At 41.2% G+C, this 25,000-nt stretch overlaps 1 protein-coding gene across 2 annotated transcripts in view; it reads left to right on the top strand.

Moving 5' to 3' along the window:
- ZEB2 (zinc finger E-box binding homeobox 2) overlaps nucleotides 1–25,000 on the top strand; it is a 116,317-nt gene that overhangs the window by 87,740 nt on the left and 3,577 nt on the right. For both annotated transcript variants that reach the window (XM_086898313.1, XM_086898312.1), the window contains exons 6-11: nucleotides 2,754–2,825; nucleotides 8,879–9,067; nucleotides 9,764–9,978; nucleotides 12,466–12,574; nucleotides 13,461–15,430; nucleotides 17,418–17,598. In XM_086898313.1, the coding sequence (XP_086754439.1) occupies nucleotides 2,754–2,825; nucleotides 8,879–9,067; nucleotides 9,764–9,978; nucleotides 12,466–12,574; nucleotides 13,461–15,430; nucleotides 17,418–17,598 (2,736 nt within the window). The remainder of the gene's footprint in view (nucleotides 1–2,753; nucleotides 2,826–8,878; nucleotides 9,068–9,763; nucleotides 9,979–12,465; nucleotides 12,575–13,460; nucleotides 15,431–17,417; nucleotides 17,599–25,000) is intronic.

The raw sequence follows: 25,000 nt of genomic DNA, 5'->3' as shown, positions 1-25,000 counted from the left end.
ACCAGCAAAGCCCCCACTTAGGATCCATTCAGATTAAATAAATGCTGAGCGCGTGTTTGTGGATCCTCTGCCTCATCTGCACATGCAGGGCACTGTCCTGCTTTTATTCTGGCTCCCACACCCAAAGCTTTGCTCTGGATTTACAGCAGCAGCCCTGGATATTCAGAGTTTATATTTTACTGAATTAATGCTGAGAGGAAGAAAACTCTGTGAATATATATTGTTTTTTTGTTTTGGTCGGGTTTTTTTAAAGAAAGACAGAAAGTGCAGGGTCACAGATTTTAGGAAGAGGGCAGGTTTAGGTAAAGAAAAGTCATGTTTGAGTGTCACAATGCTAGAGGTTAAATTGTGCAAGAGTCAGCTAAACAAGAATTAAAATGTACATGAAAAATTGCAGCGTGTACCCTGGTGACCTGCACAAAGCGAGAAGCAGAGCAGAGCCTTCATGAGCCTTGAATAATTTTTGGGAAGCAACTAGACACTGTAACTTCTCTTTACCACAGAAGAAAATGGCAATGAGGAAGGAAGTGTAGCAAAAAATCTTGAACATTACCACTATTATGCAAAAAAAAAAAAAAAAAGGCAAAAAAAAAAGCAAAAAAAAAAGCTGTTAACTGTTTTCCCCTTGCTGACTGGGTAGACTTGCCCTCAGATGGAAAACTTCTGATACTTGTGACTCCTTACTACCAGAAATCACATGAGATGATCAAGGAAGAAAATCACAATAGCTATATTTATATTGAAGGCTGAACTTCTCAGAAACACTGTACCTTGATTAAAATTTCTGGGAGGCTGCAATAAAAATATCAGATGTGAGACTGGCTCAGCAGATCAATTATCATAATTGACAACATTTTATTAATACATATTGAACTCCTAAATGTTTTGGACGCAAGATAACCCCGTGAAAATGATCCTTAGAGAGGCAGAATGCCAGATCTGGGAAAAGAATCAAGGCTGGCTTGTCTGCTGTACAGTTTAAACAAATATTTTTCATCTGGTCTGCATATTCTATGCTTTTGTACAAATTTAGCATCTGTTTGTACCTGCATATTTTAACTTAAGAGCTTTCATTAATTTTTTTTCTCTTTTTTTAAGCTTCAAAGCCATAAACATGTATATTTATACCACAGTATTGTACGCGGGTTGTAAAGCTCTGAATTAAGTCATTCTGTGCCTTAGTTTTGATTAGAATGATACAATTAGAACCTGTTATTCTACCAACTAATTACTTGTAGAGTGTGACATCTGAAGAATACTACAAGATTACAAATTTAGGAATGAACTGAGAATGTGCTCTGTTTATATTATTCCCCTATCTTCAGTCAAATCATTGTCATGGAAATGGATTAACACTGGGCCAGTCTCTGTCCTCATCAAAATCTTTCTCACCAAAAAAAAAAAAAAAGAAAAAAAAGAAAAAAAAGAAAAAAAAAAAAAGAGTAATAAAAATTTTAATGCTTCATGTATCAATAACATTTTAATAGCATGCTTTGATCTTCTTGCCAGTCTATCACTTGATTGGCCGAGCAGCATCCATCTTCCTGAATCAGCATCGACTGGTGTTTGTTTCTGGGAAATTCTCTCCTTTTTTAAAATTTATTTGGTCATTGTTGAACCACTTCTGGGTGCCTTGTGCCATTTTATTTCTTGCAAGTGCATCTCAGTGAATGATTAAAGGAGATTTTTTTTCTCTTAAATCTCAAATACTAAATTCTCTCACTTAAAAAAATAAAAGGAAAGGGAGAGGTTGTGTGTTTGTGCAAGTCTTCAGATACAGAAAGGCTGGCATTTAGAAGTTGAAAAGGCGAGAAAAAAAGCTCTGTATAATTTTTTTTTTTGCCTGTGAAAACCCTTTGGAAGGTTTAATCCTATCCAGGCTGCATGTGTGAATACCTGTTGCACAAGAACTAACAAATTAGCAGCAAGAAACCAAGTTTGACAGGCAGTGCCAGGCAGTCTGAAACATCCAGGAAAATAAGTATTCTCCCCAGTGATGGAGCCTCTTCTAAAAGCTATTTTTATTCAGTTTGAACCCCCAGGTTCGTGGAAAGTGAACCGATCCATAAAAATACACAATAAATAATTTTACACATATCATGCTCATTTGCATGTGAATTAGCCCAGTTTATGGCCATAAAGGCAGACTTTGTCAGTGCACAGAAGATGCAAACAAGTAGAAGGGGCAGAGAAGAACTGCCCACAGTTGAAGATCTGTCACATTTCTGCACCACTCAATATTAATACTTGCTGTGCCTCAACGAGGTTAAAATGATGGTGACAGCTCAGATCTGTGTGGTGATAGATAGATAGAGAGGGAGATACAAGTTCTTACATCTTCCTTCTGCATTTGCATTTTCTTCCAGGTATAGATCTCACAGTGTCTGTTAACTGATTATTTCTCTTAAATAAGCAGGAAAAAAAAAAAAAAAAGAAAAAAAAAAAAAAATCCCTTTTTTCTCACCCGACTGCTTATTAGATTTGAAATTGGGAAAAGCCCTTCGTTTACTCCGAACAAATAGTTCTGTTTTCCACCACTGGCTGTCATGTTTAAAGTAAATAAGTTCTCGTCCCTCCAGCACTGCTGAACTCATTCACTTCCCAGAACAAAGCCATTGTGTGGAGGTGCACAACAGCCCCTTTCTCTCCTTCCCCGAGCGGGATCTTCCCCGGCACCGCAGTGTGCTCCCCAGCTTTGTGAGCCATTCATTCACCAGTGCCAGTGCTAAAAGTGTGTATGCTTTATTTCACAGAAGAAATGAAGGAAGATTATGACACTATGGGGCCTGAAGCCACAATTCAGACCACTGGAAACAATGGTACAGGTAAGGCCTTGCATGGAGTGAGCATCACTTTTCTTCAGGATCCCAAAAGTTAGCTGTGCATGGAGAGTGAGAGTGACAAAACAATCTGTTTGTTGTTTTCAGTTATTGGAAAATACTGACTTAATTCTCCTGGTTTTTAATTTCCCTCCCCTCCCAACTTGATCCTGAGAGTGCAGTGACCAATCCATGCAGTGAAGAGTCCTTGCTATCACTCCTGTGTCCCACAACATTTTATCCCCAGCTCCTTGTAGCTGCATCCTTGGGAGATAGTTCTGTGCAGTGTGAGGAAATGTTTTCCCAGGCAGGGTGAACCTTGGAGTTTAAAGTAGCTGGGCCAAGGTACAGTGGCCTTTTAATAAGAGAGGCTGCATGAAGAGCTCGATAATAGGATGGGGTGCACCCTTGGCAGCCCCAGATTTGGGTGGTGCACAGAGTAAACTGCTTCAGAGATTGAAAACATCTTGTCATCAAGACACACATAAACCCCTTACATAGATCTGTAGACACACACACTTTAGATGCATATTTATGAGATTATAATGTTTCTGGCAATTTTCTTTTGTTTTTTTACCACTTTTTACATCTCTTTCTTTCCCCTCTTCTTAGAAATCAATGCACTTGATGGCAAAAGATCTGTGACAAAGATATTTAGCAGGCATCACCTCTGAGCTGTCTCTCTTTTTCTCTAGCAGAGAAAACCAGCAAAAGGTTTCTGTTGCTATTTTCTAATCCAAATGAATTCAGGGGTTTGCCATGTTCTTTCCAAAGGCCCCACTCTATCCTCAGCACAGCTGAATGCCATACATCACCCAGTGTTTGTTCTGCATTTTGTCACAATTTGAGATGCTGCAGATAGATTTACACAGCTAAAAGGAAGAGTTTTCTAGTATAAGTACATTTCTATGCATGCCATTATGAAATTTAGTTCATAGGTAATATTCTCCACAAATATTACTGTAAAAGGTGGTACCAAAGTCTCAGAAGGATTTTATTACTCACACTTTCCTAATGTTGGTAACACCCACATAAAACCCCAGTGCTCTTATTAAGCAACACAAGAAATTTACTTTATCATTCTTGAGGGGGAAAATAATAGGAAAATAAAACCGTGTCACTGCTTTCTTTATCCATTAGATTTATTATGCATGAAAGGAGGGTGGCACCAAGGCACAGTTCATCATTACCTATGTACTTAATGATGTTGCTGTGCAGAACTGGCTACATATGTATCTCTAAACCTTATTTTATTTCCAAGAGACGGCAATAAAGTGACAAATTGTGCTTAGCAATTGGAGAAACAGGATTTTAAAAGACATCTGATTCAGAAACAAGGCTTGATGGTTATCTGAATTACCATTACCAGAGCCTTTGAGGTTCCCTATCAGTCCGTGTGACTTCCTTTGTACATATTTTCCCTACCATAACAGGCCTTGACTCTTTCATGATTGCAATGTAGTCTGCTTGAAGGGGAAGACTTCATGTCCTCTTAGTTCCCTTCCAGTATCTGCTGTCCTTGTCGGCCAGCTCATCGTCAGCACCACGAAATCTCTCTGGGGGTGCCACTGAGCTCTGGCACAGCCCCACTGCTAACCAGGAGTGGGGTCCACGGGGTGTCCTGCCTCTACTGGAACCAGTTTTCCATGGAAGAAATAAGGGTTACCCCTACCCAGCTTGATGCACTGTAAACTCGAGGCTCGAGGAGTGTTTTGCATTTAGGTGGTCTGATTTAAAATGCAGGAGCTTCTTTGTGTGTTGCTTCTATCAATTCCTTCCCCAAATGTCCTTTGCAAGTCTCAGGCTCCTCTTTACTCCAGCTACGATGGGAGGCTTGCTCAAATAACCATCACAAGTTGCTCTGAAAAAGTTTAATTCAAGTCTTTTTTCACTGAGGTGTTCAGAGACACTTTCAGTGGAGGCTGATGCCTTGTCAGGTTGGGTAGAATATGTTTCTTTAGTTGCTGCAATCTCCATAGAGTCTTGAGAGCAATGTCAGATTACCTAGGCATAATAAATGCTCTGATATATTAAATGCTTATGCCAATATTTTCACCTGGAGTGGGAGATTCCAGGTGGCTATGAGGAGCTGTAGTTTCCTTTATTAGGAGTAAAAGAACCCTTTCGTGCCCAGTGAGGTGCCTCAACCATTATTTAACAAGGAAAGGGAAGAAATCAGTCCCTGAGCTGTAGGAAATCCTTCCTGGATAGTCTTGGAAGTGTTCAAAATTTTCTTCTTCAGCCTCACTATAGGCTTTGGGTGTTTTGCCTCAGTTTTCCCTGCAGGTTATAGGGGATCTAATATTGATGTTCAATTAAGTAGCTCAGGTGAGGCTGAGACTTGACTCAATGAAAACATACATCTAACCAGAAAGTTTCTGTAAGTGAATGCAACATCTGTGGTGCACTTTTAGCATCCAATTCTCTGCAAAATGTCATTAGTAGAGAAAGAAAACTGAAAGAAAACATCTCCATTATTAAATTATTCTGCTATTGTCAGAGTGGCCACTTCCTAGTGGTACTTAAAGAGATGTGTTGTTATCTATATATTAACCAGCTGCATTTTTATAATGAGCCATGGAAGCTTCATGGTGAAAAAGCAGAAGTGACCATTAGGGTGAAAATTTAGGATTTTGGTCCTGCTAAATGAATTTGTAGACATTTCTGAGGATTTCTGCAATAGGGACTTGAAAAAGTGATGTTTGGCAGAAGAGGTTTTTAAAATGTGAATGAAGAAATTCTTACGGTTTATTTTATTCTACCTTTTATGGTTATTGCAACTGGGATGCTTGCAGAGAATAGATTAACAAAATCCCTGTAAACAAACAGAAAAAAATTCCTGGTTTCGATTAGTAACATCTGACAAAATTCAAGTAAAGATCTCTTAACATAATTTAAAGAAGGGAAAGAAAAACTTTCAGGGGGAGGAAAACAGAACCAAAACTTGGCAGGTTGGAGGACAGGCCGTTTTCAGGCTGTAATCTGTGTGTACCAATGAGGGCCTCTCACTTCCTGGCTAATGAAGGCTGTGGTTTTATTAGCTTTGTTTGTGATTAAGGGCAGCTATCACCATCTCACAGGACAAGTTCCCACACAAAATAACTGGTCTCCCAAGCTCCTTGGACCTCTCTCCCACTTTATCTTGAAAGCTCCTAAATGCCTCCAAAGATAGCTTTCCTTAATGTGTTTTATTTTTATGTGACACAGCCACATCAGCTTTTGGAGCTGAAAATATTTCTGCTCTCCAGGCTCCAATAATTAATTAAAAAAAGACTTATTTGGTGAGGTCACCCACCATAGATCTCGCTGAAATTCTTGCCTCGCAGGAGGGGTTGTGCAGTGTGTGTGCAATATCAGCCCACAAGGAGACTGGGAACATGGCTTTGTACATGGAAAATAAATCAGGGCATGGAGGGGGGAAGCAAGTCTTCCACCCAGAAGTCAAGAGAGAAACCTAATGGTTGTCAGATGGGTCTTTTTAGTACCTCTGGATGAGCTTCCAGCCATGTCTGAATTGTCAGTAACGTTGCTGGTGAGAAACCAGACCCACATGGACACCCTTTGCTGTTTGTGTTAATTTGCAGCATTTCAGCACTGGTTGTATTGCTTCAGTGAAGGATCTATCAGCTTTTCCACTAAATCCCCTTGTTTTTAGGGGTTTATAATATAGACATAAACATTTGCTTTAGCTCCTGGATTGCATGAACAGACATAGAAGCTAAATAATCCTAAGAATTAGGAAACCAAGTAATATTGCAGCAGTCTTCCACAGCCTGTTGGATCAGCCTCCAGACAGACTTGGGGGCAGGAAGGAAGAACCTCATTTGGGTTTGAGTTGGGGATGGAAGCTCCTAATGTTAACTCAGGCCTTGCTTGGATCCTAATCCTATAAATGCAGTTGCAAACTCCAACTTCCCCTAGTTTACCTGGAGGAGAAAAGGGACACATTGAATCATCCTATGGAGCCATTCCATTTCTCCTTTCTGGAGAAAAACTCCCTCTCCTTGCTTCACAGGTAGCACTTATTGGCTCATGGCCTAGATTTGCCAAAAATATACTCGTTTTCCTTGGATCCATTGCTAAGACAAGAGAAGGAGTTTGGGCAGTGTTAAGCCAGAGGGTAGATGATCTTGTAACACTGGGAAGATCTAGGCATAAAAGGGGAATGAAAAGTTAGATTTATAGCATAAAAAGTAAAGCCTCAGCTTTTTTTTTTTTTTTTCTGATAAAAACAAGAAGTCCTACCCCTACTGTGATGCTCTTGTGCATAAGGTGTACTCAATAACCACCATTTTGTTATATTTCTCTCCCAGAACAAAATGGAGGTAAAGTACTCTGTCTTCTTCTCCACACTCACACCCCCCTTCTCTAGAAGCTGCTTTATTTTGGGGTTGAAAGAGGAGAACTGTTTCTCATGCTGATAACAAATGGTAACTGGAGCTGCAGTAGGACCAAGAGGAGCTCTGTGGTGGTATAGCTGTTCACTACAGAACCACTGTGATAGGAACAGAAGTTTCCTTCCAAAACCAGAGTCCCATGCCCTGTGCCATTTGGTCACTGTCACTAAAATACTGCAGAACGGTTGAGAAGCTGCTCAGCTCGTATGAAAAATAGGGCATATTTGTCTCAGCCAGAGGATTTGATTTTATCGGCTAAAGGGATGAGGTTTACAGAGACAGATATCTACTTTTATCGATGACGCCGAGATCAGAGCTTCAAATCAGGCACTGCAGGCTCCAAGTTGCGCCCCAGTCAGAGGTCATGTCTCATTTTCACTCCCAGTATCACTGCCTTGCATTTTCATAGGAAACTGAGGCAAAGCATTTACCCATTTCTAAATACCAAGGAGCTGGTTGGTCTCTCATTTCCAGTGGTTACAAACCATAACCCGCTTGATTTCCCTGTGTTCATTCTATGCTGTTCCCCGGCATCACTGACAGCACAATTGTCCTGTTTACTATTTTACTTTTACATGAACTCCAGAATAGTTCATGGTGTTTCTCATTTTCTTATTTCACCTCAGCAGAAATACATTAAAAAATTAATCAATCATAAGCTGTTCTTTTAATTTATGGTCAATTAAAAACAAGTATCTTTAGTTCCCTGCCACCAACTGTGTCTTTCAAGACTTGTTAATAAACAAAGAAACACAATTTAGAGGAAGAAAATCATCATCTCCTTTTTTTTTTCCCCTTTTCTAGTATAATTATATTATTATTTGTCTATTACATCCCAGAGTTTTAAGATCTTTCCTGTAAGCAGTGCTCACACTTGGAGGAGAAAAGCACATTTTTAGTAATAGGATGCTTTGTGGCTGAGCATGTATTATGTTTCATGAACATTGCATGGAAAATAAAAAATTGAGGTTACATTTAAAGAAAAGAAGGAGAACTCTTGTATGGACTGTCAAAGTGGTTTTTGGGCTTGGTGGCCCTCTTATGTTCTAAACCATGCGGTTCTATTGCAGAAATCATGAAGCAGTAAGTTTTTAAAACAACCCATTCTCTCATTATAAGTTAATTTATCAGGGAGGAAAGAAAAAGCAGGAAGATGTGAGCAGTTTTCTTCTTGTGCCTGACAAAGAGCAGCCTGAGGCTATCTCAGAAAAGTTTGGTCTTTTACTACCTGCAACAGCCTTCCGCCCACATGGAGACTTGTCTCGGGGTCTGTGGGATCCAGGGGCAGCTGAGCTCAGCCCTGTAGGTCGAGCTGTGCTTATGCCAAAAGCTGTGGGACCCCCAGGAGCCCCGTGAAGGTTGTTCAGGTTCCAGCAATGAAAGATTACCTGCATTACCCAAGCCTCATAAACTTCTCCAACTGCCCTGTAGAGCCCCGTGTTCTTGTTAATTTAACTGCCCGCCCTCACTTCCATCCACACTGGTGGAAAGCCCACATTAATTTTATTGGGAGCTGGAGCAAGGCCGATGAGAGCAAAGATCCAGCTGCAGCCCCAGCCTTGTAGCTCCAGTACATCTGTTCAACTTCTAACACTGTTGATTGGCCCAAGCTCTCTGGGACGATGGACTCAACCACCCTTTCTTCTCCCCCTCTTATTTTAGTGAAGAACGCAAATTGCACGTCGGACTTTGAGGAATATTTTGCCAAAAGGAAACTGGAGGAAGGAGATGGGCATGCAGTCAGCATAGCAGAGTACCTGCAGCGCAGCGACACAGCCATTATTTACCCTGAAGCCCCTGAGGAACTGTCTCGCCTTGGCACTCCAGAGGTCAATGGGCAAGAAGAAAATGGTGAGGCTGTAATTCATTTTTAGCCAGTATCCTGACCTCGTGCAGCTGTTGCAATTATAAATGCACTACATGCCTGGGTGTTTACCTTAAAAATTGAAGAACAGCTGCAGCGGCATGGAATTTCATGAGCAAAGATTGGGGCTGTAATTTCAGTGTATTGTGATTTTTTAGTCAGCACATTTGTATTATTTGGTGGGTGAACTGAGGAGCTGAATTTAAACAGGAGAAAGGCTGCTGCTGTTCTTGGGAGTTTGGAAAGTTTTAATAGAGTTTTAACACAACAAAAGACAGTAGCCAGCCTATTGCTCTCCAGCGCCTTGATAAATAATTGGAGAAGAGTCAGTAGGAAGGATTCGGTCAATGGCATAAGTAACGTAATGAGCTGGGGCTGGAATGCAAATTGCCAATTGATCAGGAAAAGTATTTCTTAGTTTTCCAGCCAGCCAGGTCTGCGGGAGGAGTGATGCCCATAATTAATTTCCCGGTGGGGTCCAGAGCGGGCCCCGCGAGTCTGCCGTGGGCGTGCGCGGGTGCCGGTGCCTCCCGCCGCCGGTTGGAAGCGCCGTCCCTCCCTCCCGGGCAGCAGATTGCGGCGATTCCTCTCATACCATCCCGGGCAATCAGCCCATGAGCTGCCATTGATTTGCTGACCTTTTGGCCTGCCTCTCTTTCCTCCCCCCCCATCCCGGGGCGCAGACCTGCCACCTGGAACTCCAGATGCCTTCGCCCAACTGCTGACCTGCCCCTACTGCGACCGGGGCTACAAGCGCCTGACGTCCCTCAAGGAGCACATCAAGTACCGCCACGAGAAGAACGAGGAGAACTTCTCGTGCCCTCTCTGTAACTACACGTTTGCCTACCGCACCCAGCTCGAGCGGCATATGGTGACACACAAGCCAGGGACAGATCAGGTGGGGGGCTGGTTTTAAGTGATTTCCTTCTGTAATAACCCCTTAGAGAAACTATATTGCTTTGATTGGCAATCATTATTAATTTTTCATGGCATTTTGAAGATGCAGATCTTTTAATGGTAATAGCTTTAATTGAGGTCTAAATGATTTTTTGATGGTCTCTTCTAATATGATTTAATAGTCTTATGTTCACGATCGAATGAGTGTGTTAATTTCTAATTTAGAAATTTTATTTGCACTTTAACTTGACTTTAGTTTCGTTTTTATGTTCCTCAAAAAGTGAATGAAACTGTAGCATTTTAATTATACATTATTAAACATCTCAGCAATTTTAATTCCATTTTTCACCTAGTTTTACTTTGCAGTGTTGCAAATAGGAGTTCCAAGACATACTAAAAGATCTGCTAATATTTTTTCATTACTTTTTGAGTAACCTTTTCAATCACATGAAATTATGCGTATTTTGTATAATCGTTTGTTAGACATAATTACACATTTTGAGAAGAACTCTTCCGACAGTACATATAGGCTATCATTTGTGATTGTGCCACTAGAATTGGGCATTGCTCTCATTTGTGTAGCCCGGCAGCGTATCTGCAATAAATCAAAGCCCTTTTTTCCTCGATGGGGTACGTGTAATATTATATCAGTGCCACATTTAAGGAAATGCTGGTGTCTCAAACAGGTGACTGAGCTTCCCTACTGCTCCTAGATGGGCTGGCAGTAGACCTGCACCACAAAATTCTTTACACACCAGCAGGAAAACTGCTCCTAGCTGGAGAATTACTTCTAAAAACCCATCTTAAAGAGGGCTGTAAGGGAAACTCAAATGACGTGGTTAAAAGTTGAACAAATAGATGTGCGCGTTGTGTCGAATTATAAAGGCTTTATGCCATATTTATTTTTCTTAAAAACCTGAAAATCACAATCATCTGTATTTCTCTTGGTAGGTTTCTCAGCAGAAGGTAAATTCAGTTAGGCAAACACACATCTTCCTAATCACGCAATTTTTGCAATTAGCATTTTTAAGAGAACCGTATCTTTTGCTTGATCTTAAATCAATATAAATGACTCCAAAGCACTTTCTCCTATTCTTTCCTTCCCATGACTTTTCCAGTAGACAAACACATTTTCCCATGTATATTTTTCCTAACCTGATACACTGTAAGGTTCTTCCTTTTGCCTCGTATCATTAAAAACACCAGGGGAGGGAACAAAACCCGCCTGGATATTTATCCAACGTAACTGCCTGAAATTTCACATGCGAGAGCGCGCTGGTACTGGCGCATTATGAATGGTAGCTTTGGTGTTGAAAAGTCCCCTCATTTGCTCATGGCATTTACAATTAGTAAATTAAAATGATTGTATCATATTAACAGTGGCACAACTAAAGTTTATAGTAGTCCTCAGAGGGCGATGGGGGGAGACAAAACAGCTGTTGCTGTTTGTTTATGCAACTCAGCAACATATGAGCGCGGGTCCCTCAATGGCGCGCGGCGGGCTGGGCTCTGCTTGATCTTTGAAGGTTGCTGCTGTTTGAACAAACCTCCCTGTGTCCCATGTAACACCATCTGTCTCGCCAGGAATGTGGGAAGAGGCAGCACACCCTCGCAGTTGTCATACCGTTTCGGCGCTGCCTTTTTTTTTTCCCTTTCCCCCCCCACCCGCCCCGTTTTTTCCCCCCTCCCTGCTCCTGCAAAAGGCTTTTGTGTCGCAAAAGGCTGACCTCCTACCTTGAGCATCCAGAATGGTTGGCTACCACTATATTATCAAGATAAAAATTATTTTTTAATTATTATTTTTTTTTTTTTCAAATTCAAAGTCATGGGGCTTTCCTTGCTTGTTGCAAAAAGGTCAGCTGCCTTTGATTATATCTTTACACCACTTTTAACTTTCAACTTTCCCTCGCCCCTCAGAAGAGAGCCGGGGGAAAACATGGCACGAAAGGTAGCTCAAGTCTTTCCTGCTGCTCTGTGATTTTAAAAAAACATTTCCAGCAGCAGCTTATGCTGAAGATGCAGTCTCTCCTGCTTGATAATGAATTAAATCTTACACGAAGTGCCACTAACGACAGTGTTTCTCTCTTTCCTCCACATGCAGTAAACAGAATTTTTAAACAAGCTGAGTCCCACATGTTCAGAATCTGCTAGGAATATTAAGAGCCACAAATCTTCTTATAAAACTGTTTCTCTCATTGTAAGATACCTTAAAGCAACACATTTCTGATGAGAGACTTAGGAAATAATTCTAAAGCAAATATCGAATGCTCATGTGAAAGTACTTTCTCATTTGTTTCGGTTTACTGCCAACATTTTGATTTTTATTGCAACACTGATGAGACAAATAAATGTACATGCAGACCTTGTGGTCCGCTTGACGAATTCAGAGTCACATTAATTTAATTTTTGTCTTTAAGCTTGAAATTCATGGTTTCTCTTGCATAAAATTCATGTTGGTATCTCTTATTTTTTCTTCTTTTCCTCCCAGCACCAAATGCTGACCCAAGGAGCAGGCAATCGCAAGTTCAAATGCACTGAGTGTGGCAAGGCCTTCAAATATAAACACCATCTGAAGGAACACCTGCGAATTCACAGTGGTGAGTAGCGGAGGTGCTGGTGTGCTCATTTGCATTTTGTTTAATTAGCTGAGTTTTAAAGACTGCTTAAAATTTACACAGTTCTGCTTCTGGCTTCTTGGAGCTACCAAGGTATTTCATAAGTGATATCTGAGTCATCCTCATTTATCATGCTGTTAATACCATGGTCTCGCTAAAAGATTTGGAAATAGTAAAGCTTCCTGCAAATAATAAAGATTGTTAGGCAGTTTGAGCTCAGAAGCCTTCATTCATTGCTGTGCAGTGGGAACCTGAAGAGTCCATTATATTTTCCAAAATAAAAAGTCCCCCTGAGTGAAATACAACTCATATTCTCAGATAACAAGAAACTGCCAAGCCTCTCAGATTGAATGACTTGGGCATTTTGGCTCTCTTACTTGGTGCAGAATTCAGCACACAAAATGACACCAGGCTCAGTCCAGGCACAAACCGACGTGGAGGTTCTAACATCAGGACTCAGTTTCTCATGCTGGTGCTCATATCTGGTGAAAATTCCATTTTAGGGGAGAAAAAAAAATAAATAAACAAATCAAATTTGAACTGTTTTGATTTTATTTGGCTTTCTTCCCCACAGGGAAGAGAAGTCACTCCTGTGACTTGCCCTGGTCAGTCTGGACCCAATCTCACACTTTGATGGATGTTGCCACCTGGAGACCCTGGGTCCATACTGACCTCAAAATCTGTAGAAAGAAGCAGGTACAGCAGTGCTTGTGTGTGGCCATGTCCCTATGTTCCTATGAAATTCTATAATCAATATTTCCCTATTAATCACTGGATACACAGGTGATCAGTTAGATACCAAATGCAATCTCTTGCAATTATGGCAGCAAGAATGATAATTAACATTTGGTTTTAATTATCATTTTAGGTGAAAAACCATATGAGTGTCCAAACTGCAAGAAACGTTTCTCCCATTCTGGCTCCTACAGTTCGCACATCAGCAGCAAGAAGTGTATTGGTTTGATCTCTGTAAATGGCAGAATGAGAAACAATATCAAGACGGGTTCTTCTCCTAATTCTGTATCTTCCTCTCCTACCAATTCAGCCATCACACAGCTGAGAAACAAGCTGGAGAATGGCAAACCACTTAGTATGTCTGAGCAAACAGGCTTACTGAAAATTAAAACAGAACCACTAGATTTCAATGAGTACAAGGTTCTTATGGCCTCACATGGGTTTAGTGCAACTAGTCCTTTTATGAATGGTGGACTTGGAGCAACCAGCCCCTTAGGAGTTCACGCGTCTGCTCAAAGTCCAATGCAGCACTTAGGTGTAGGGATGGAAGCACCGTTGCTTGGGTTTCCTGCGGTAGGCAGCAATTTAAGTGAGGTGCAGAAGGTCCTACAGATTGTGGACAACACGGTTTCCAGGCAGAAAATGGACTGCAAGGCTGAAGAGATCTCCAAGTTGAAGGTTTACCATATGAAGGATTCATGCTCTCAAGCCGAGGAACAAGGAGTTACCTCCCCCAATATTCCCCCCGTGGGTCTTCCAGTAGTAAGTCATAATGGTGCCACTAAAAGTATTATTGACTATACATTAGAGAAAGTCAATGAAGCCAAAGCTTGCCTCCAGAGCTTGACCACAGACTCGAGGAGGCAGCTCAATAACATTAAAAAAGAGAAGCTGCGAACCCTAATAGACCTGGTAACTGAAGACAAGATGATAGAGAACCACAATGTGTCCACTCCATTTTCATGCCAGTTCTGTAAAGAAAGCTTTCCTGGTCCCATTCCGTTGCATCAGCATGAGCGTTACCTGTGCAAAATGAACGAAGAAATCAAGGCAGTCCTTCAGCCTCATGAGAACATGGTTCCCAACAAACCTGGAGTGTTTGATAAGCAAACCCTCTTTCTGTCATCAGTACTTTCTGAGAAAGGAATGACTAGCCCCATCAACCCATATAAGGACCACATGTCTGTACTTAAAGCATATTATGCTATGAATATGGAACCCAACTCTGATGAACTACTGAAAATTTCCATTGCTGTTGGCCTTCCTCAGGAATTTGTGAAGGAATGGTTTGAACAAAGAAAAGTCTACCAGTATTCAAGTTCCAGGTCACCCTCACTGGAAAGGGCCAGTGCCAAGGTGGCGCTGGCTGCCACCAACAACACTGCCACTAAAGACTCTTTGTCAGCCAGATCTCAAATAAAGCCTGTGGACTCTATAACTTCACCATCTATAGCTGAACTCCATAACAGTGTTACTAATTGTGATACTCCTCTCAGGCTAACAAAACCTCCTCATTTTACCAATATTAAGCCAGTTGATAAATTGGACCACTCTAGGAGCAATACTCCTTCTCCTTTAAATCTTTCTTCCACATCTTCTAAAAACTCCCACAGTAGTTCTTACACTCCAAACAGTTTCTCTTCTGAGGAGCTTCAGGCTGAGCCATTGGACTTGTCTTTACCAAAACAAATGAAGGAACCCAAAAGTATTATAGCCACAAAGAACAAAACAAAATCTAATAGTGTAAAATTAGAACACAACAGTGTTTCTTCATCATCTGAAAACTCAGATGAGCCGCTGAACTTGACTTTTATCAAGAAGGAGTTTTCTAATTCAAATAATCTGGATAAAAGCACTAACCCAGTATTTGGTATGAACCCATTTAGTGCCAAACCTTTATACACAACACTTCCACCACAGAGCGCATTTCCCCCAGCCACTTTTATGCCACCAGTCCAGACCAGTATTCCTGGGCTGCGACCATACCCAGGACTAGATCAGATGAGCTTCCTACCACACATGGCCTATACCTACCCAACTGGAGCAGCTACTTTTGCCGATATGCAGCAAAGGAGAAAGTACCAGCGGAAACAAGGATTTCAGGTAAATGGTTTCGACTGTTTTCTCCTTCAAAAAGCTAGAATTCAGTATTTTGTGATATGCCTCTTAGAGAAGAAGAAGAAGCCTAAAGCGATAGTCAACATTCCCAACAAAATTAGCAGAGTTTAAGTCTAAGCTTGAAAAGTCATGGTGGAGTAAGAAAATAAACTGCAGTTAACTTAAGAGTACCTCTACTTGGATTCAGAAGCAGTATCACTTACTTTGAACAGGCGTAATGACTTCTGTTCTGTTGAATTCAGACATTTCTTGTTAGATTTGTATAGTAGTAGAATAATAATAATGTTAATAATAATAATAATAATAATGCCCATAAAAAATTGTAACCTTGAGAAAAAGAAAAGGAAACTTTGTAGGGAAATTTATCTTTTCAGGGCAAAACTACATTTCACCAAAGAGAAAAGGAGCAGTGGGAGACCCCTTTGGAGTCATCTGCATACTTGGACACAAAGTTGTTTCCCTCTAAGCAGAGGTCCACACAGCCTCATAGACACTGTAATCCACTGAAAGCCTTCAGAGTTCCCTTCTCCATATTTTTGGGGTATTTTTCACCCACCATTCATGGGAAAGTTGTCCTCTCTTCTCACTAATGTCAGGGGGATAAGAAACATTGGCCCATAGTCCTTTCCTTTGGGCTACCTACTGCTCTCTCCAGACTCTTAGTTCCTCTAATCCTGCCAGTCATCTGGAACAGCTTTGAAAAAACCCAAGAGATTAAATGAAATTATTTGGAGAGGTAGCAGCCAGGGCCCTTAATCGCAGACAAAGTCTTTCCCTGGACATGTAATCTGGGTCAGCACTTCTTCGTGCCTGCGTACAACCCGCAATTCTTCCCTCAGGTCATCCCAGAGTCAGCACAGGTGTAGCAAAGGATTTTGTCTCTTGCATGCCTGAAGTGAAGAGCAGCTCCACAGAAGTCTTGTACTTTTATAGCCTTTTTCTGGGTGTATTCAGATGTAATGTACAGAGTTTAGTTAAATGAGATTAACTGATTATAGATTAATAATTTTTTCTTACATTTGTGCCTGTTCCCCCATGTCCTATTACCGTCTATTAGTAATTTTACTGACTAGTAAATGTTTTATAGTTTCAAATGTGAAAATCAGGTACGGTTTTACATTACAGACTGTAATCCCTCTTTGCACAATAGGAGCATAAATAGCACTGCACCTCCATAACAGCTGTTCCACTATTCCAATTTACAGTACATCTGCCCTCTTTGTAAATGTATTTAAGCCTATTTAATCTTCTCTAATATTAATTAGTGCAAACCTAGTCTAAGAAAACTGAACTGTGTGATAGCAAATGGAAATGTATGTTATCATGCAAGTTTGCACTCTCTTTGGATCGAGACAAAATAAATATCAAGAAATTTAATAATTTACTGATCCACATTCATTATTGCTTAATGCTGAAGGCTGTTTTAACATAGATAGAACATTGATAAAAAGTGTTATTAATATTCCCTATTTCAAATTACAAAATTAAATATAAAAATATAGCTTGAGGCCTTTAGTCGGGAGACATACATTTAAATGGATTGCATAATAATAACATTTGTACCTAAATATAAAATTCAATTAAAACCTTTCTACAGATACAGAATACATCCAAGTTCTGGAATTTTGAAAGGAATGATCCCTTAGCTGTTGCTTACATTTACCTCTGTAAAATAATATAATACCTTTTGCTGGCCATGAAGAGCCTCCCCTTCACACTTTCTTGGAAGTATTTAGTGTTGATTCAGTAAATACTGTTGGTTTGTGCAAACCACATTACTGCAGAGTGCTCAAAGACAGAAGGTTGGTTTGTATTTGGAAAGTATTTCCATACTTTCCATCATGTGTAGTTTCATTATCCATATTCCTAAGCTAAGAGGGACAACTGAGGCATGACTTTACCCTCCCTGGGATGGTTGGTGGGCAGGATTGGTGGTGGGAGCGGCTGTCGCTGACGAGTGGTTCCCTCACAGGGAGAATTGCTTGATGGAACCCCAGACTACATGTCCGGCCTCGACGACATGACGGACTCCGACTCCTGTCTGTCCCGAAAGAAGATCAAGAAGACAGAAAGTGGCATGTATGCGTGTGACTTATGTGACAAGACATTCCAGAAGAGCAGTTCCCTGCTGCGACACAAATACGAGCACACAGGTAGGGCAGCTGTGAACGCTGAGGGCAGGATTGAGGGTCATGCTTCGTTCTTCACAGTCTTTCATGAGTGCATTTGTGCAGGTGCTGAGTCACTCAGAAAGTTATTTTGCTCTGTTCTGACCTATTTTTTAAATTTTTCTTGGTTATTTTCTTGGTTTCTTGATGGTTATTGCTTGGTGAAGGACAGTTGGGTGTGATGGGGTGATTGTTGGTAGGTGCTATGGCAGTCATCATCTCTCAGGCATTTCATCTCATTCCCTCTTGAAATGAGACAGGCCCTAGCACTCAGAAAGAACTGCAACTTGGTCAGCACAAAGTCTGGCATGGGAAGGAAGAGTGACAGTGTTCTTGTTTCTTAGACACTATCTGACCCAGCTCCATTTAATCCAATAGGAAAACTGCCACTGACGTTAGCAGCATGAGACCTGGCTCTGGCCAAGTTATCTGAAAGTCGACAGCTCAGGGGGTTTCCTTTCGCTGTGATTTTGCACACCAGCAGCACAAGCAGGTTGCAGTTCACTCTTTCACTTCCCAGTTAATGCCCAGGGAAGGTTCCCTTCTTTCCTGAGTAGGAAGTGATTTTTGTCTAGTTCAAGGAAACTTGCCAAAGCTCACCACGCACTGTCAGCTTAAAAAATACTTTGGTTTGAAAAAGATCTTCCATCACACCTATGCTGGCCATGGTTCCCCTTACAGATAGTGCTCCCTTCCCCTCTGTCAGCCAGGACAGAGCTCTCTGAGGGCCACACATTGGCTCAGCATGTTTCAGTTAGGGGAAAATGGGACCGGAGCTTCCCAAATAATAGAGATATCAAATTATGTTGGACAAAGAGAAGGTGAATTATCATCTGAATTATTGCGCAGCAGGACATAAACCAAACTCCAACTTCCTAGAGTTAGAAAAAGTTTACTCAGGAGGAAACTTGCTTTAACTTTGAAAGCTGAGTCCAGCTTCAGGAAATGAAGCAAATCACATCATCCTTCAATCTCACCATGTGAGGGTAAAAACCTTATAGCTCTCTTTTAATACATCTTCCAGGCCCCACATAACCCTTTGGCTTTTCACAGATGAAAAATTTACAATTCAGAAGCGGACTGTGCCTTTAAAACAAAATCCTTTACTTTGTTATTTTTCCTTCTTATACTTTTCTTCCAAATTTTAAGCTAATCCCACATAGGAAAATACAAAAGGAAGTTAAAATACACGTGGGATTAGGAAAGAAAATTAAAAGCAACATTTTGGACTAGATCAGCCAGTTCACTGGCAGAATGTGCTTCCCACTACATTATTCAGATCAAATTGTTTATTCAGTAGAAGAAGCATTGAAGGCTTTACGTCCCTGCACCTTTCCTCTCCTGAATGATTTTATTACAGCCATCTGCAAACATTATGGTTTACTACACTACTACTGTAAAGCTCTTATGTTAGAACTGGCCTTCATATATATCGGGATCTGGGCATATGGTTGAATCCCATAAAGTTGGTAGTCCATAAGGTCGACAGACATATGGTTGAAAGGCTGAAAATTTGACAAGCTGAAATGTGTGCAATCACCTTGATTTGCAAAATAAACTGCATTCGTAATAGCAAAAATATGTTATGGTCTTGAAGTAGCATGGGAACCTACTGCCTAGAAAAATGCCACACAGCTGCAAGGCAGGGACTCTTCTCCTGCTTCTTTCCTCTGTCCCTTTTGGCTTCTAAACTTCACGTCCATCAGTTTTATGGGACTCAGCCTTATGATCCAGAACATGTATGGGGTGTCAGATTTAATACGCTAGAACTACAGCACATCATCAGGCTGGAGCCTGGCATTTAGGGACAGGAAGGATGGTCTTGTGGCAGAGGCACAGGCAGTGAGAGCGCTGCACTCTCCCCTTCCTCACCACAGACTTCCTCTGTGAATTACAGAAAATTGCTTCAGCTTTCTCTCACCTTCTCCCAGCTTTGAAACACAGGGAAATGATACCAGCCCGCCTCTCTGGGGTGTTGTAAATATTAATTCATGATATTCTGCAATGGAGCTCACTGGATAAAGTGGGAAGTACTATTATCAGGGATGTGTTTGCTTTTATGGAGCCTCAGTGCATCATGCCAGTGCTTGAGTGGTTGGGAGCTCTGAAGGGCTTGGCTGGGCCAGCCCCAATACCTCATGCACAGCCTTCAGGAGGCACACTGCACTCACTGGCACTCTGGCTGATGGCTCAGGTGCATCTTAAGTGAATTTCAAATTAATTTGATAGTTTCAGGCAGAGCTTGTAATTGCATTAATAACATAGGTGTGAAACTGCAGTCCATGTTCAGTGGAAGGAACCAAATTGAAAGTAACACCCTCTTCTGCCTTTGGGGTCATTGTAAATGCAGGCCCAGGTTTTTCAAACAATTTTTTGAAACCTAAAAAAAGAGAAAAAAAACCCTTTTTTCTCAGGGTGTTGCTGTTTTCTGAGCAGCAGATCATGACCTGTTGTAGTTTCATATGTTTTAGGAGGAATTGGAATGCTTCCTTGTCTTTCCTGGAGAAGCACAAAATCATGGATGTTGTTTATAACAATCTCCTTTTTTCTGTGTAAAAAGAATATCTGTGTTTTATTAGAACTTTGGAACAATCAGATTTTTATTTGTCACCCTTTCTCAAGGTCCATGTACCTATTGCAGCCAGTGATAGAACAAGGGTTAAAAGAGTCAGGCAGAGGCCCCTAAAAATTTATCACAGAGAAATCATTTCAAGTAATACATTGACAGGTAAAACTACATAAGTTGTCTGAATTATTGCTTATTGTTGATCAAGTGTTGTGAAGGAGAAAACAGGAATGTTTAGGTGTTGCAGTGGAGCTGAGTTTCCATGCCACGGCACGAACAGGATTTGGCCAGTTCTTTTTGTCAACCCAAGAAGTTTTGGTAGGACCATGTGACCAGCCTCAGGACAAAGAACTCTGTGATTACCTCTGTACACCATGCCTGCCACAGCTGGGACACAGTAGAAAAAGGGCCACAAATTTCACAATCCATAGTTTTTAATTTGTGCAGTATTGGTGGTATTCTGTAATAGCTTTCAGCTTCATGGGGAGAAGGAAAATTTATTGTGTTACTGCAACGAGTGAATTGCATTGGTTCTGGCTCATCTGAAATTTAGTGTAGAGGCCACTGTTTGTTGCAGAACCAAATTCTGACAATTTAATTTTGGGATGCCATTGAATTTTGAGAGGAGTTATGTGTCCCTCTTAGAGTTTGAGCTTCACAAGGTCCTGTAATTAGGGTGCAGAGCATGGCAGGTAGCACAGGCATTCAGTGCTCACATGATTTTCCTGTGGAGTCTTACAGACTCATCCTAATTTGGACAGGCTGAAATTAGTTGAGCCAATATGGGATGTGTCTAATCTCAGATTTTTCCAAGCTGCTTAGCACAAGGTTCAAGACACTTTCCTTATGAAAGGTGAAGAAGGTGGTTGCCTTCATGGCAAAGCATTGGTGCTTCAGTGAGCAATAAATTCTTTGTGCTGCTGATAAGGAGGGAGCCAGGAGTGGGTGAGTGAGCAGGAGAGCAAACAGAATGGAGCATCTAGAAATACAGAAGTATCCTGGAACTTGGTCCAGAGATGGAGGAGTAAGGTGAAGGTTAATGTTTGTTCTGCCCTCGTCAACGCCCGTGTCTGCCACACACCGGCTTTGTTGTAGCTTCACAGGGGAACTCTCAGCACGCCTGCTCTGCAACAAAAGCTGGAAACAGTTTTTCAGAATCCTACCTAGAAATTTAAAATCCTTTCATTGTTGTTCTATATTACATCATATTCTATTTTATTACTTGTGCGGGCTGCCGAGGGCCTCATAGCTGTGCTAGGGCTTTCATCCTTTCCTTTTCCACTGTATATTTTATTAAGACCTCTTTTTTATTTTTGTAGCTTTCATGCTGATGCAAGCACTAGTTTTATTTCCAGATTGATTCTGTAAACTAAATATTGTTCTTGAGCCTGGTAGCAAATCAGCTCTCTCTGGCTAGTATTTTGAATTCCCAGCTTGGGAGTTTTCTTTATTTAGAGCTTGATTCATAAAAAATTTACATGCTATTTAAAGGTTATTTTTTCTTGCTTTACTCTGATACAAGTTTAGAATTCCCCATTTTACACTCAAATAAAGAAAAAAAAAAGGATATATTCTATGTTTGTGTCTGCAGACAAGGTCTCCTATTGAAAATGGAACAGGTGCAGCTTGGGCAATTATATATAAATTGCATTTATCTTGCACCTTTGACCGCTTTGCTATGCTCTGGCCACTAATCCATCTCCATTGGGACTACATCTAACATCCAAACCCCCGAGCAGCTTCAAAAGAACTGCCTTAAAAAAAAAAATAAAAACAAACTGTCACAAAAATATTTCCTTCTCTCCTCCGAAGAGTGGGATTTCTGTTTGTCCCCCTCCCATGGAAAAGAGACCCACTTGCCTTAGGCAAAGAATGGGTGATATTTAGTCTGGGACCAGTGACAGCTTGTGATCTGATGTCTTATGACTTTTATACCACTGCAAATGGGAAATGCACAGCTTTTCAGTCAAAGACTTTTAGCCCAGGAAGATCGAGAGATACTTACTATCTGATATGTTTTTGTTGTTGTCTTGTTTTAACAGAAATGCAATTTTAGAGACTTTGCAAACAGATTAGTTATAATTTCCCCTCTGTAGATTGAGCGTGGGCCCCCATAGGAACCTGTGTTTTGCAATGAAGGAAAAAAAAAAGCCCAAACATTTCCTCTAGATATTTGAGAGAGATTTATCATCTAATTCCATTGCAAAACGTAACATCTACGTCACTCATCCATCTGACAGAACACAAGTGTTTGGTGAGCCCTTCTGTGAGCTTCCTTGGGTCCATCTCTCCTAGCTCCAGCCCCCATGGATGACACGGGGGATCTCATGGATTGGATACAACCTGTGGGGTGGGATGTCAAATCTGCTTCCTTTTGACTTATCTCTATGGCAGTGATGTTATGAACGCTGTGACACTGCGTGACAGTGCTCTAGGACAAGATGATGGCTTCAGAATGAACAAGAGTGGGTTAAGGTATTAGGATTTTAGACATTAGGGAGGTATTATTAGATATTAAGAAGAAAGTCTTCACTGTGAGGGTGGTGAGGCTCTGGCCAGGTTGGACAGGGCTTGGAGCAACCTGGTCTAGTGCCCATGGCAGGGGGTGAAATGAGATGAGCTTTAAGGTCCCTGCCAACCCAAACCAGCTGGGGATCCTATGGTTTCCTAAAGTTGTAGGTCCCCCTTATCCACCTACAATTGCAGACTTATCCCCATCCCCAGTGTAAAATACCTCAGTCCAGCTTTATTTTATGACCTACTAACACATTGTAGGGATTAAAGACTCATTTTAAATGGCTGAAATGCTGGGTTTTGCACATGAGGGGAAGAAAATAATTCTTCAAATATTCAGAAACCTGATACATTTAAAAACATATTTCAATTAGTGTTGTAACAGCTGCAGACTGAGCACTGCTAAGGTATGTTGTGTGGTGTCTGAACAAAGAACTTTGCCCAAGCTGTCAAGTTCCCTCAGATCAAAACTGAGGTCTTGATATGGATGTGGTAGACTAAATAGCTCTAGCATTGCCTTTTTAGTGCTAACATAAATTAATATGAAAATATGAAGTATTTTAATCTATTAATTTCTAAATTAATTTATAAAATATGGATGATTCCCTGCAAGGCTGCATCTGTGTGTGGCAAAGCAGGCAAAGACTGAGGGACACAGCACATCCCCTAGCCTTTGGAAGGGTGGGTGGAGGCAAGTCTGGATGAGATCAGTGGAGGTGGTTGACTTCTGTTTGAGGAAAAAAGGGTGCTGGGAGCTGGATGGAGCACAACTGTGGGGCGAGAATCATAGATGGAATGGTTTGGGTTTTGGAATGGATCATTAAAAGTCATCTAGTCCCTGAAATGACCACGGAAACCTTCAACTAGACCAGGTTGCTCAGGGTGCCATCCAATCTGACCTCAAATGTTTCCCAGGATGGGACAGAGAAGGGTGTAGTGGGCATCAGATGTAATGTGCCTTAAAAAAAAATCAGGGAATTCAGAGTAATGGAGAAGTGATGGTGAAGTGGAACAAGACAAGGGTTAGGCTTGTCGATGTTAGGGAAAAGTAAATCAGAAGGAGGGACTGAGATAACATGGACAGTTCAGTGAGGAGGACACTAAAAAGGTGCTGAGGTCAAGCAGAAAGTCTGCAAGGAGCGAAAAAGAAACAAAATTAGCAATTATTAAGGTACTAGCGAGGGGACAACAATGTGTAGCTCTGAGGGTAACCAGCAGGACAACTGGGTCAGGGCAGAGGTTCATCCCATTGGGTGCTGGTAGCACTGGGAAAGCTCCCACCTCACTCGTGAGGGTTTTCCACTGGCAGTGCCGGGGTTTGAGAGTGCTTAGGCTGAGAGTGCTTTGGGATTTTAAGCTAATTTGAGTGAGTGACTTGATCGTGCTTAAATCTCCTGAGCTAAGACTCTGGGATTTCCCCTTCGTGGCTAAACTTGTGCCCTGAATCGCAGGTAGCTGACTCCAGCTCTGGATTTGGTGCACCCCTAGGTCAAGGCTGGATGTTGAAAGCCAAAATACATTTATAGCTCAAAGCCCAGGGTTTTCTTTGAGTTTGACTTTTAACCAACAGGTTAAATTGGCAGAAATGCAGATTTAGGAAACTGTTCATCCAAGTAATGCTGCTATAGTTCAATAGATCAAGTTTGAATTTTCAATTTTACTATAAAAGGAAATAAAGCAAAAAAAAAAAGAAACCTCGCATGTGTGCAGACCTAGGAAACTCTATTACAAAGAAATGCAGTCTGAGCCCTAATTTCCAGGCATCTACTAGCTTCCCTGTTACTTGGGTTACTTTAGCTGTGGTTTCTCCTGTATTTTCCTTGCTGCCAGATCTCCCCTTCATTTCATAACACAATTTTGGCTTCCTTGAGGATTCGTTAATCACACCTTATTAAATGTGAACTTTCACAGTGGGACTTGAAGGTAGCTGTGACTGGATAGAAAAAAAAAAATTAGCATAGTCCTTGGTATTCATTCTTGACAACTTTGCAATGAAAGTGGAGTTTTTTCTTTGCCTGACTTTCTGTGCTCTCATATCCCAGTGAAAAAAATCAGATCAGGTTTATAAAGGAGCAGCTTGAGTTTTCCTGGAAGCTGAGATCCTTGAGTAATCAGAAAGCATTTATATTTTTTCCTGCTGGATTTCCTTCCATGCTGGTGTTTCCTAGCCTTTTGCTCTTTGCTGGCAGTCCACCCTACTCATCCTCTCCCCACTTTTGCTTCTTTAAAATTAAAGAAACATCACACTTTCACAAGTGACAGGATGGAAGAGCTCTGGTGTGAAGTTTATTCCTGTTCTGGTCACAT

The sequence above is a fragment of the Cyanistes caeruleus genome, chromosome 7 (assembly GCF_971803275.1).
Source record: "Cyanistes caeruleus chromosome 7, bCyaCae1.hap1.1, whole genome shotgun sequence".
NCBI classification, from domain to species: Eukaryota; Metazoa; Chordata; class Aves; order Passeriformes; family Paridae; genus Cyanistes; species Cyanistes caeruleus.
This window is presented reverse-complemented; position numbering and strand designations above follow the sequence as displayed.